General features: G+C 40.1%; 3 protein-coding genes across 5 annotated transcripts in view; 2 read left to right on the forward strand and 1 right to left on the reverse strand.

The window, feature by feature from the left end:
• LOC144018831 (transmembrane protein 132D) overlaps positions 1-2,468 on the forward strand; it is a 30,381-nt gene extending 27,913 nt beyond the window's left edge. For both annotated transcript variants that reach the window (XM_077521426.1, XM_077521427.1), the window contains exon 9: positions 1-2,468. In XM_077521426.1, the coding sequence (XP_077377552.1) occupies positions 1-1,299 (1,299 nt within the window). In that variant the 3' untranslated portion in view covers positions 1,300-2,468.
• Positions 1,950-13,553, reverse strand: part of glt1d1 (glycosyltransferase 1 domain containing 1) — a 15,804-nt gene continuing 4,200 nt past the window's right edge. The window contains exons 6-12 of one of the 2 annotated variants that reach the window (XM_077521430.1): positions 11,708-11,764; positions 6,954-7,052; positions 6,557-6,606; positions 4,497-4,540; positions 3,981-4,101; positions 3,607-3,705; positions 1,950-2,856 (exon numbers count right to left, since the gene is read on the reverse strand). In XM_077521430.1, coding sequence (XP_077377556.1) covers positions 2,710-2,856; positions 3,607-3,705; positions 3,981-4,101; positions 4,497-4,540; positions 6,557-6,606; positions 6,954-7,052; positions 11,708-11,764 — 617 coding nt within the window. In that variant the 3' untranslated portion in view covers positions 1,950-2,709. The remainder of the gene's footprint in view (positions 2,857-3,606; positions 3,706-3,980; positions 4,102-4,496; positions 4,541-6,556; positions 6,607-6,953; positions 7,053-11,707; positions 11,765-13,553) is intronic. The other variant, XM_077521431.1, reaches the window with a different exon arrangement.
• The window catches only part of slc15a4 (solute carrier family 15 member 4), a 23,882-nt gene continuing 23,027 nt past the window's right edge, over positions 12,699-13,553 (forward strand). The window contains exon 1 of the mRNA XM_077521429.1: positions 12,699-12,897. The gene's annotated coding sequence lies outside the window, so the exon portion shown is untranslated. The remainder of the gene's footprint in view (positions 12,898-13,553) is intronic.

Genomic DNA, 13,553 nt, shown 5'->3' on the forward strand with positions numbered 1-13,553 from the left:
GAAGCCATGGTCAGCGCATGGGTCCAGTTCAGCGATGGCAGCCAGACACCTCTCGACATCTATGATGCTGCCTCTTACCGCGTGACGGTGTCATCCTTGGATCAGGCCGTGGTGTCAGTTCGCGGAACCCCACCAGCTGCGGTGGCAGAGGGAGAGGGCGAAGGGGTTCTGGTCCGAGTGGAAATGTCTATCTGCGAGGCTTGCCAGAAGTCTAAACGTAAAAGCACTGTAGCTGTGGGCAATGGCAGCCTCAAGGTGAAGTTTCAGATGAAAAGTCGACGGCCGGACAACAGCAACAGCCGAAATTCTGACAGCAAAAGCACAGAAAAAAAGAACAACGCCGGGGACTTCAGAAGTGACGGGGAGGAGATGGAGAGTGACGGGGAGAAAAGGAGACCGTCGCAGGTTCCTTCATTGCGCCTCACAACGTCGGCGAGGGACGAGAGCCCCTTGGCCAAGACCACAATCAAATCAACGGAGAGGACGTTCATGACCAGCGGCAGCCTTGGAGGTGTGGGGAAACCAGGCACTTCGGGGAGCAGTCCCACCAGCACGGTCAACATCAGTTTGGTGAGCAGCAAAGCATACGGCTCCGACAATATGATAGTGGACAGCGTTCGTTTCACAAGTACCGTGAAGGCTCCCGGTAACCTGGTCAACTCCAATAATATTCCCACTAAAATTGTTGTTCCTGGACAAGAGTCAGTGGAGGTCGAGATCAGTGGCGAGGAAGATATGTTGACAAACAGACCCCTCACAGACTTAGAGATTGGTATGTATGCTCTCTTGGGAGTCTTTTGCTTGGCCATCATGGTCTTTCTTGTAAATTGTATATCATATGTCGTGAAGTTCAGACATAAGAAGTCTCCGTCACATGGCCAGGAGCCGACAGGTCACAGGCATGACTGGGTGTGGCTCGGTACAGATGCCGAACTGGTGATGAGCGTCCCGGGAAGTCCCGTTCAACAAGACTCGCAGACGATGACCACCGTGATAGACATTGGGCCCGATAAAAGCGCTTCGCTGTCCAGAAGGCCCAGTTGCCTGGCACCAGTCACAGACTCTCCTATTGGCTGCGCGGGCGCCTTCAGGAGCAAACCGTTGCCGGCGGAGTCGCTCCACTCGCCAACCAGCAAGAGGAAGCGAGTCCACTTCACCACCTTTTCCTCAATGGAGCACCAGCATTCGCCGTATCTCTCGCAAAGGGAGAACGGACGTGGCATCCACTGGGTTGGGAAGGAAGACGGTTGCGAGGAGGGACCCCAAGCGCCCGTTGCGGAGACCCGGGACGGCGTATAATAGTGAGTCTGATCAGATCTCACATTGCGGAAAATGTGGCTTTGATCACCTCAATGCCTTTTTTGACAAACATGAGACGGACGAAAAAAACAACAAAAAACCCCCACAATCCTTTTCAGTACCTGCCAAGGCCTTTTAGCTGTACTGTACACATGCTGTATAATACTGTTAATACTGAAGAAATGAGCCCATATCCTACTTTACACAATGAAAAAGCCACCAAATGCGATGCTGCATGTGGATATCCATTTCTTTAAATGTTTGCACTTCCTAATGACCGACATACCTTGCAGGCATTGCAGAGCTTATAAAATGAAATAATACAGAACCCACATGGGTTTGAAATCCATATGATAGGCACATGCAGAGCTAGAAGCCATTATTTTTCTTTTTCTCTAGAAAATGTGTATTTTGTTAACCCACTATAAATTTGAAATGCATTTGGACTGTTTTCCTCCCCTATTTATTTATGTATGTATTTATTTATTTATTTTTGATCTGAGAGTAATTTTAATACACAGCATTTTACAGTACAAAACTGTGTTCATAATGTCAGTCAAATTAAGCGGTATGAAATGCATTATGTTAAAATGTGTTCCCATGTATTTTAATCCAGGATGCTACTAGATGAGAAAAAAACACAATTCAGGTCATTAACGCTGTAAACTTTAATGTCAAAGTAAAAATGTAGATTCATTAAAAAAAAAGAAAACATATAAATAAAAAATTTTACCTTTTTTTTCTTTTTCTTTTTTTACCATTGTGAATAAATAATTGTGGCCGAGAGTGTTAACACTTATTGAGAAATTTATCCTAAACTATGTTTTATGATTGGATTGTAAATATTTTTTTTACAGCTGCAACAAAAAAAAACATATAGTGTATGTCAAAGCAATGTTGCCCCTGTGCTTTTGGAAAATCGTTGTAACCCTTCAAACAGGCACGTTCTGACTTCATCAAAAAAAAAAAAAAAAAGTGGTTGTGCACAGTGGAAACAATATACAAATCAGAATAAGAATTGCAATTAGAAGTCAAATAAAGAGACAGAATGGAGTGCACCAACATTTATGTATTAAATTTGAATAAATAGTACAATATCAAATGTATAAAGTACGTGACTTGAGCAAACATTTTGCTGTTGTATTGATTCACAGTTATCCCTTTGGATCCAAGTACCAATAAAAAAAATATTTTGCTACATGTTTACAGCAGGTTGTATATTATTATGAATGAAATATGTCCCTAAAATCCCCAAATCCAGATACATCAACCGTGTTTACGAACCTTAGCACAATGTGATGTCGTGCAAATGAGACGAAAGAAAAATCCAGCGAAAGACCAAATCCCCTACAAAAATATTCACGTTTGTGTAGACATGCAAAGTAAACAGAGGAATTGAGAGATGGGATCTTAGTGCAGCGTGTCCACCAACCTCTGGTAGGTTTCTCTCTCCCGTTTCAGGCTGTGATGCTTCACCACGTAGACTTTCCCGTTCCTTATCACTCTTTCTCTCAGCTCGTGATCTGACAACAGCCTCTGAGACTGATGCACAAATTCCTGGCAGGGATAAAGGCAAAATTCATCTCATTTACTGCCAATGGCCACTTGAGAGCTGCCATTGAAGTTGCCTGAAGAGGTTTTTAAGCACAAAAGCCATATTACAAGACATGAGACTAAAAGTATTTGCATTGATAAGTAAATACTTCAAAAAGACGGAGCTATTTGGAGCTCCAGGCCCAAATCAAGTGCAAGAGACTTTTTTTCGGCTTATCCTATAATGGCTGTCACTTGCAATTTTCTTATGAGGATTAGAAAAAAACAAAAACAAACTAGCAACTTTGAAGACCATTACCCACCATCTGTCACAGAGACCTGCTGGGTGGGAGGGTTTGGAAAAAAATGAGACCAATTAAAACGTGATCAATGTTTAGTGAAGCCACCGCTACTTGACATATGGTGCATTCCATGGACCTAATGACGCAGCAGACTGAGAAACGCTTCGGTTCAAGCCCATCTCCGCTCACATGAGGTCGCCACCCGCGGAGAGGGTTTATCTCCTACTGTTTGCATAGAGTATCTCTCGCCATGCCGTATTCCAATTTCAAAGCCCTTTGACTACGAGTGACTACTTTTCAATCCCAGTTTAGCTCCACTGGTGAATTGCACAAATTACAATTGAAGTACAAACTGGGTTAAAAAAGGCTGAAACTAAGAGACTGTCAGACTGAAATGATAATGTTTGAAAAGAAAGAGGCGGCGGGCTCATTGCCAGTTGTTGCTTCAATGCTGCCTGCTTGTGCAGTATACCTGAGGCGACGAATATAGCAGACCGGTGACCTCATGTTGGACGACAGCTTTATTTCCTGGAATGTCCCTGGCCACCACAGGTAGCCCCAGATCCATTGCCTGTCGGAGGACAAAGCAATTAGATTCTCTGGCCGTTGTGGGCGCAGCGCAGGTCATTGCTAGCTTCCTCCACAAGTGCAATATAGTACTGTATGTTGTAACTGCTGGCTACAATGGATTGTCTTAAGTGTGTTGAGAAAAGATCAAGTGGATTTACCAGTTGTGCTCCATCATCACAGTGTTATAGTTTTGGATTGTGAAATGCTTGATGATATTTTCATATGATCATGTGATTTGCGGCCCCAATTACCCTCGAGGCCCCATAAGTTGTTTACCTCCAAGATGGCTGCCGACATGCCCTCTGAGATGGAACTGTTGACCACAGCAAAGCACCTTTTCATGGCAGCGTGGAGCTCCGGCTGGCTCCTCTCCCGGGCCAAGAAGACCCCTGCTGTTCTGCAGAAGCGGTGACAAAGCTCAGTCGTGGCGTGACTCAGGGCTCACAAAAGCGTGAATGACGGTGAGCAGTGGCGACAAGCTTAGGGCAAGAAACGCGGCTGCACTACTTGTGAGACCAACACTGACTTCAGGTGAAATCCTAACCAAAGGTTTGTGGTGAAATTTGATGGCCTAAAACCGAAAGATCAGATCATGAAAGTGGGCGGATGTGACAAACGGACTCCTCAGATTTGCACTCACTTCGGCTTCCTTTGAGATAATGTAGCCGGATCTGCTGTTTTTCTGCATATGCGGTCAAACATTTCAGGAGAAACAAAGCCGCTTCTTGAGCAGTTTCCCAAATCCCTTTTATATAGTGTGCAACTGGCTATGAAAATTAAATGGGCACTTACCTCTTCACAACAGCTTCCACTTCATCAGTCAGCACGGGATCGATCTGGGAGAGAGAGACAAAAGCGTCGTAATCATTAAGAATGCGCCGAGGACAAAATAAACAATGACACGATGACTTCTACAGAAGAGCAAATCATTTTCTGAAAATCCCGTCTTTTTCGGAGATTGGGGTCAGGGTAGGGTGGATGGCCAATCTGATTAATTGCAACGTGCACTGGATTTGTGTGCATTAGCTTAACCTCAGGAAAAGTCGCATATCAATTTAGGTCAAAGATGTTGCCAAGCAAGCTTTTTCATTATAGCGTATGCCATGTTTAATTAAATCGAACGAGAAGTGAGTTCACATTTAAGAGTATAAACAACATTTTAACATCCTACCACAAGCGAGGATTTAGCATTTATAAGTTGTGCCAGCAGTTGAGAGTTGCATCATAGTGCATAATAATCAAAGAAGAATCAACTGTAACAAACAAAGGATCCTGATTAAAAACATTTATTTATATATATATATATATATATATATATATATATATATATAGTATCTTTGCAAGAGCATGTAGTTTGCATTGCAGTGACGGAGTAGTGAGATGCATCATCAGTCACAAACTGACCTGAATTTTGCATCCTGTGAATTTATGGTGCGTCTAGGGACAGTCACTATAGTCTTTTTTTTTTTTCCCCCCCAGATTTCACGCTTATCTCATTTGACTACGTAACCCCTAAAGTGACATAAGAGGAAAAAAATAAAAGTGTCATCCTAACGAGAATTTTCTTTCATTCTAACAAGAAATGTCTTTACATGCAAGCGGTAACTTGTTTAGCAGACTGCAAGACTTGAGACGTCTGACACAACATAATGGAGACGACTTGCAAGTAAAGCAACAATGTCCTCATAATAATGTCCCAGGTGAAAATATAACCAAACTAGGTCCTGCACTGTGATCCTCACTCAGAAATGCAAGTGTAGTTTCCCATTCGAGTATGCAACCGACTACTTTCTCGTCCTAATGAGAAAGTTCCTCGTTAGAGCTAGAAGGTTTTGTCATCCCAATGAAAAACATACTTCATTTTCCTCCAATGTCACTTTAGGGGCGGCGTATTATACAGGTTGATGACTTATCTTGATTTAATTGTGAGAGCACAAAACAATTGTAGCCAGACAATCATACAAATTTTCACTTTAATAAAATAGAAACCTTTTCATTTCTCAATGAAATGAAACCTTTCACTGTGATTCAGGCGTGCTAAGATGAATCATACATCTCTGTTTCAACAGAATCATTTTATCACAGGGGATTTTTTGTTGTTGTTGTTGTTCTGTGGCAGGAGTCAGTGGATAAGCCCTTGGTCATGTCTAATGGTGTTGTTTTCAAGAAGCAAAAAATAACTTTTACTTAACACTATGATTTCAAATGGAAGACTAATGTCATATCAAGCAGTTAGGGAGGAGATGAAGACACAGCGATTCCAAGGATGCATGACTTTGTGACTTCACAATTCAGGACACTTAACGTTACCACGCTATTCATTTTGGAAAACGGCATAAACATTGAATTCTCTATTTATTGATATTTTTTTTTACATGAAGTAATAATGCAATATAAAGGACAGAAATGATTTGTGAGACAGACCAACTGATGATTTATGTCATTGTCATATCGCATGTCAGATTCAGGTGCATCCATCCGTGGTTAAAAAAAAAAAAAAAAAAAAAGAAGAGCCCTACTATATACATGGCTAGTTAGGTAAGTGCTCATCTGAAATATTCAATAAGCAGATGGCAGTTTGCACAAAAGGGAATTGAACAGGCACTGTGCCTGATGATTTTCAGCCTGTTTGAAGAAGCGAAGAGTTATGCTCAGTGCGGAATACAATTGCAGTTAAATACTTAAAGCTGTATCTCAACTACAGTATGTCCAATTAGCAGCTGCCTGAGGGCCACTGGCTACGTCTCCGAGTGATAGCAGCAATATGTAAAGTCGCGACACAAAGAAAAAGATACACTTGACAAATGTTGGAGGAAAAACACGCAACTAGACATTTGAGACCGTGTACTTACCCTTGGACCAATTATAACAAGCACATTCTGGGGATTCTCACGATGCCATTCTGTAAGAAAAACAAAAGTCAATTTTCATCTTCATCTTTCTGTTGTGTCACATTTGAAAAAATGCGAGAAAACTGAAATAAAATGCGGCACCTCGAAACATTTTTGTACCATAAATTTAGTGCGTCAATAATGCTGAGTCAAATAAAATAGTGTCTGATTTTGAAAAAATGATAGTGATGTACACATGTTTTTAATTTTGAAGATTTGGTCACCCTAAATGATGTGATCCTGAAAACAGGATTTCAAACAACAACAACAACAGCACTGAGACTCATTCACTTGAGTTCAAAGATTGCGGTGCCAGAAGTTTTAAAGAATGGTGAGCAAGTTTAAGCGTCTGATGTACCTGAAAAACTCTTGACCAAATAGAGAGGGTCCTTGACTCTTCTGAGGCCACAGATCAGCAGGAAGACGTGGAGCCGTTCCACATGCCCGCCACTTATACCTGGAAAGAAGCCAGGCGCAGAACGACAGTGCTAAAATAACAAAACACTGCATAATGAACATCCCAAGTACTGGCAGGTAATGAAAGTGATACATCACCCAAGGTCACGAAGAAAATAAGACAGCGGTGACTAATGTGTTTGCGCAATTCCCTGATCTGAGTCGCAATGCTCAGCGGGGAAATTGGGAGACATGGAAAGGCTGTGGCCTAATCAATGTAAGTCATAACTACACAGCCGCGGCGTGACAAGTGTCAACAGCAGCCTTGAATTGCGGGAAAAGAAGTGACGATGTCAAAATGTTGGAGGAAACTGCCGAGTCAGCTCTTTGGCCAACGCGTCCCATGTTGGATGCAATCCAGAGATTAGAGCCCAGCTGGAGAACAATGTCAATGGCGACTGTTCAGCAGCTGACCTTCAAAAGGCGTAAATCCTTAGACCCCTACCGCACAGTATGGTTGACGCGCATGTACGTGTACGCACACATTAACACATTAACACACCTGAATCACGCGACATTGCATGCGTTATTAGAAACAGTTGGTTTCACAGTCGTGTGTTCAAGCTGTCATGCGATAACAGTGCACAAATTCTGCACACAATAGAAACCCCTTGACAAGTTTTTTTTTTTTTTTTTTTTTTTGACTGCCACACGTTATAAAAACAAAACAAAAAAATCCGCCGCTTTTGAGCATTTTAACTCATTTTTCAAGGCAAAAAGAATATTGTTTGCGTTTACTACATATACAATGTGGCTACTAAATGAATTCATCGTAATTTCACTAATCATTATTCAACGTCTTTGGCAGTCAAAGAGTTAATGTTTGAGTTAGATTACTATTCAACTTTGTCAGAAATAAATACAAGATGGATAGCTGGCACATGGACTTTCTTGTGTTTTGGTTCATTGCAACAATAATTTACAAACACAAGCTCATTGTGTGTCAGAGATGCAATAAATGTCTGCCTATTATTATTTGAAAGTGATAAATATTTCCTTTGATTATGGCAAGAGTGCCTTAATTGTAAATAGCCCACACGATTATGATAGCACAAACTCACACATGCGCATGTTAAAAGTACCATGACAGTCAGGAGAAATCCCCAGCTGCCAGTTAAGTCCAGATCAGGAGGATGAGGCAATACTTTAAAGCCATTAAAGAGGATCTAAACGTGACAGCGTGGAGTCTGGGCGTTGACCCTGATCCTTGGAGCCTATTGTCAGTGGAGCCCCTCATTCTCTTAGGGAAGTCCTTCCATTGGCATGTGTGATGGGAAAGCACGTCAACTGACACCCAAAAACACCCAAATTCTACTACCAGAAAAAGTCAAGTCATCTTTATTTATATAACGCTTTCAAACAGCCTTATCTGTCACAAAGCGCTTTACAGAAACACACACACACAAAAAAATAAAAATAAAAAAAATAAACAAAAAAATAAACAACAACCTAAAACTAATACTGAAACGAACTAAACTAAAACTAAGCATTTATTAAAGGACTAAAACTAATAAAAACTAACAGAACCACCCTGAAAACTAATTAAAACTAACTGAATTTAAAAAACAAAACTCAAAACGAAATAAAAACTAAAATACAAAATTCCAAAACTATAATAAGCCTACTGCCATATCACAAATAAATTAGTTTATGTACTGTAGCATTTTTCTAAATATGCAAAAGCACAAATAAATTATTTGTGCAATTTTTTTTAGGACTAAACACAATTTCTCTTCATAACATTACGTGGCCCTTCCATCATTCTGATTTTCTGTATGTGGCACTCAAATGAAAAAGTTTGGACATCCCTGGACTAGACTAAACTAAGAGAGACTCGACATCAGCATCATCATAAGTGACACAGCATCTGCATAGCACAAGCAAAAATCATCACAAAGATGTAATTGACAACATCAACGTCATCACACTGAGCCTCTAGCCTGGTTTACACGGAGCCATGAATTCCGATCAGACTGAATCCGAACGGCCAAACGGAATCACATGCTCCATATAAACACCTCAATCGGAATGAAAAAGGCTGAACCCGAATGGAATTTCATTCGGAATCACAGGAATTGGTTTTAAGCACTTCAAAACTTGTTTTTATCAAGATGTTGCTTCAATAAAAGTGGCAACACGATCACAACTACTGTGCTAAACGACCGATGAACTTCATCTTTAAAAATCACGCGATCAATGTCCGTGTGTCCCGCGACCTGCCGCGGGGTTGATCCGATTAAACGGGGGAGCGTATAAACGGAAGATCGGAATGGATCACGTCACATGTAAACAGGTGAGCGGAGATCTTCATTCAATTATTTCAATCAGAGTGACTAAAACGTCTCCATGTAAAACTGGCTTACGACTCAACCCCCCCAAAAGTCACTTATGACCCAAACCAAAACAAAGTCACAACACTTTTGGAACAAAAGGGTTAATACAATTTGCTGGAATGAAAAGTGTGGGTGATGGTATTCACAGTGAGTAGAGAGTAAAGATAAGGTCGGATCTTGCCAGTGAGTGTTTTTATAGGTAAACATGGGCCAGTGAATTTGTCTGCGTGAGTGAAGAGAGGGCCAATTAACCAAGAAGTACAATTCATAGAGGTGAGTGTTAAGGGAGCACCGGTGACAAAACTATTTGCTGGGGCAGAGTTTTTGAAGCTATTCTACGGTATAAACTTGTAGCTGTAGTATATCTCCAAAATCTACAACTGGGAGTAGGTAAGAGTTGGAAATATAACGGAGACCTGTCAGAACGAGTAAAAACGTTGCCACAATTAATTATCTCAAGGAAAAATTGTAAACATAATCTAATATGCCAGTCGCAACACCCCCCGGCCCCAACACACACACACACACTTTTGTGCAGTTCACTGAGCTCTGTTTTTTGTTTGCTTGCCTTTGACTTCAGAGGAGCTTTTTGAACAATCCCCTGATGCGCTGAACAGAAGATTAGATTGGGTATGTGTGCGCATGAAAGTGGTCCTTATTTGAACTGCTAAAATTAATCTCTCCCTCGCTCCCCAATCATGCAATATGGTTTGCAAGGACTTTTAAAAAAAAAAAAACGACACCTTACGTCACTTTAAGAGACATTTTGGCACTGCGACAAATATGAAATGCTGTAATCAGGTAAAACACCGTGTAGACAAGTTCAAGTGTTTGTCTTGGTTGTTAACATGAACATTTCAGCCCCCATGGGAGATTTGTTTGCATGTTTTGACATACTAAACAAAATCCGAAACAACTTATTAAAAGGACAGACTGATTCACAAATGAGAAACCAGACCATATAGATTTACAATGTGTCAGTGCCTGACTTATTTCTATTGTTCTAAATAGTGCCATACACACGGTCAAAATAGTTTAAATAACTGACATTGTAGTTCCATTTATATGAATCACTAACTACATCAACACGGTAACATAAAGTGCATAATTATGTCCCCATGCGTTAAACTGGACCTGAACGGCAAACGTACTGTATGTCCAAACTCCTAATAAATGTGCGCCTTTGGGAAATTATGACCCACACCGTTTCATATACAATAATATCATTCAGGCAAGACTGCTGTCAGAGGAGAAGGCTGAAGTAAAATGTCCTCCTTCGTCCAGTCAGTTGAACAATGATTCATTGATGTCACTCGCAACGGATGAATGACCAGCGAAACCAATCCAAAAACGCACGGTGGAGTGAGCCCTGCTGCAACGGATTTTATTTATTGATTTTTTATTTTTTTATCAGGCTGCCTTTCAACATTTGCGGTAAACAAAAAGACCAGATGTTTAAGAGTATATATACCGTTCACGTTTAGCACTCTGGTCAAAGTTTAATAGAGGATGTCATGAACACTTCAACTGGTCAAAATCAATCATTCACCCAATGACAAATAAATATTGACAGTGACGATCATCATGAACACAATACTATAACAGTACAAACATACTGGTAGATTTTAGATGATAACAAGAAAAATATAACAAGTCATAATATGCTTCCTTTCCTTACAACTAGCGGTTAGTACTTGTGAGTCAGATGCCAAGATGGGGAAGAGACTATAAGAGCAATTAGTATGACTTGCACCAGTGGTGAAGTGTGGTGACAAATGGCCCGAGGCTGGAGAGCTATTAATCAAGTGTACAAAACACTATATACACTGAATAATAACCTGGTAGCCTCAATTCCGAAATCATGAATTTTTCTGCAAACAGTACCTTTAGATCATGACAACTTCTCTTCTGCCCTCTGGAGGTTGTTGTTGATTTCGATAACAGTTGATTTAGGGTCTTTTTTTTTGTTTTTGTTTTTACAGCTTTCAAAATGTTGCCGTCATCAACTGTGGTTTGCTTTCCTTGGTCTGTAGGCCTATATTATTTTCCACATCTGTTATTATAGTACACCAGTATTTTTTTCTTCTTCACAGTCTCATTATATACATTCACCAATTTTACCGGAGTAGGGCTATTCTGTGAAGTTTTATTTCGTATTTTACAGCCCACATTAGGGCTGAATGATTCTAGGAAGAAAGACAAACTTCATATTTTTCTGGCTGATATTGCAATTTCGATTCAATTTGCAATTTCCTCCAAGTCAAGCCTACAGTTTACAAAAATATATTTTAAACAAAGACTGAACAGAAAGTGAGAGTGGTACCTGATCTCCGTAAGAATTCAGACCAGCTGAAATCCTCTGTTGCTTGTGTCTCAATACCTTTAACAATAATGTAGATAAGGAAAAATGTAAAATTTTATGAAGCAGTAAAAGTTTAGTCAGGCATATCATAAAGTACATCTAATCAAAAATGCATTAACGAGTTGTGTATTACAGTACAAATTTCCCGTACAAAGCATTTGCAGTTATACTTACATCATCATACAAACAATCATTATTTGATCATTATGCGACTTTTATGTTGAAATATACTTAGACAGGAAGTTGCACAATTTTGCTCAGGACTCATTTAAGCAACAAGCTCTCACTAATATGGGGTAGGGTGCTTGGGGCAACATTTATCACTCGTACGTTGTTGCCACATTTGAATGTCAGGCAGTATGACCTAAAACATTTTTTTTGTTTTTGTTAAGATAATTTCACTGAACTTGAAAACATCAGGTGGTGCAACACACCAAAGTTTTCAATCACAGTTAAATGTGCATGAATAGTGTTAAGTTTTTGTGCCTTCTTTATTAAATTGATCATTGATCCATCTAAAAGACTTACTTTTGGTACTGTATTTTTGGGTCATTTTAGTCATTTTGCTAATGTTTCAGTAACAACAGATAGACAACATGACATTCAGTGTGCTAGGAAAAAAGGAATCTGTCCTTTGCAGCTCAATAATGATTATGTTTCAGGGGAAAAAAAAAAATGTTTGAGTTACCAAACACTGCTTCCTTCAATTTGGTACGATACCCAGAATTGCTACTTCAAAAACAACACCATGCCAAAATTCAGTTTCAAATTAATTGCAATTTTAACAGACGAAAAAGGCCAATTTATTAACAATGTGATCGATAACGATGGTAGAAGAGTCGCTGGACACCGGACCTCCACGCCAAAGTGTTCTCACGCATCATACAGAAATATCCTTCATGAAAGCAAATGATTGTTTCACATCATCTTCCACAAATTTTGTATTCAAGGTGGTCTTTAGAGCCACGAGTGATGCTCAAGCTAAACCTAACCCTGTAACTGGAGCCTTGAGCGGCTGAAGTCCCCCTGACTCAACAAAAGAGCAATCTCTTTCAAGACCCGAGTAGCAAGCTTCTGTGACCCTTGACCCTTGATGGACTGCCATCAGTGGGCCAGGTCCCTCAAGTGGCTAAATTAGAGAGGAAGTTAAGGTAAGCTCCATGTGAATTTGATTAAAAAACATTTTTTATTTGTTATTGCAGGAGTTGAGCCAGCAATCTGATGTTGGTTGAAGAACCCGGATTAGGTTCTGTTCGGAGAAAAAAAAAAAAAAAAAAAACTATCCTGGGGTCAAACAAATCTCTTTAGGAACCTATTCAGTAAACACTTAGGAATTGTTAATAAAATGTGTTTTTAATATATAACTTTTGGTAGAATTTTGAACATTTTGAACAAGATCTCAAAAACAATTGAGACGAATGACCAAGCATATTTCATGTTGTAAATGATTACTGTCAGATGGTACAACCAATAACAATATCCATCTGGTGGTGCAAACAATTGAAACAATAAATGAAAGGTTAAATTGACCAAGTGGCAATAACAAAACTGTGAACAGGTGTTTAATGTGCCCAGTGCACAACTGCCAAATGTTATTTATGGAAATCACTGATTGCCAACTCGTTACCATACTATTAATTGTTCCGTATATATAAACAGTGGTTGCTGCTACCGGAGGCTTTTGCATTTTCCCTCTGCTTCCTAAAATGCTTTAATTAAGCACTGAGTGGGGAACTCGGGAGGCGGAGAGCACAGCAGGACCTCCATAACCCTCTCCGTCGATCGCGTATGTGTGATTACATGAAAA

The sequence above is a fragment of the Festucalex cinctus genome, chromosome 5, assembly GCF_051991245.1.
Source record: "Festucalex cinctus isolate MCC-2025b chromosome 5, RoL_Fcin_1.0, whole genome shotgun sequence".
Classification (NCBI taxonomy): domain Eukaryota; kingdom Metazoa; phylum Chordata; class Actinopteri; order Syngnathiformes; family Syngnathidae; genus Festucalex; species Festucalex cinctus.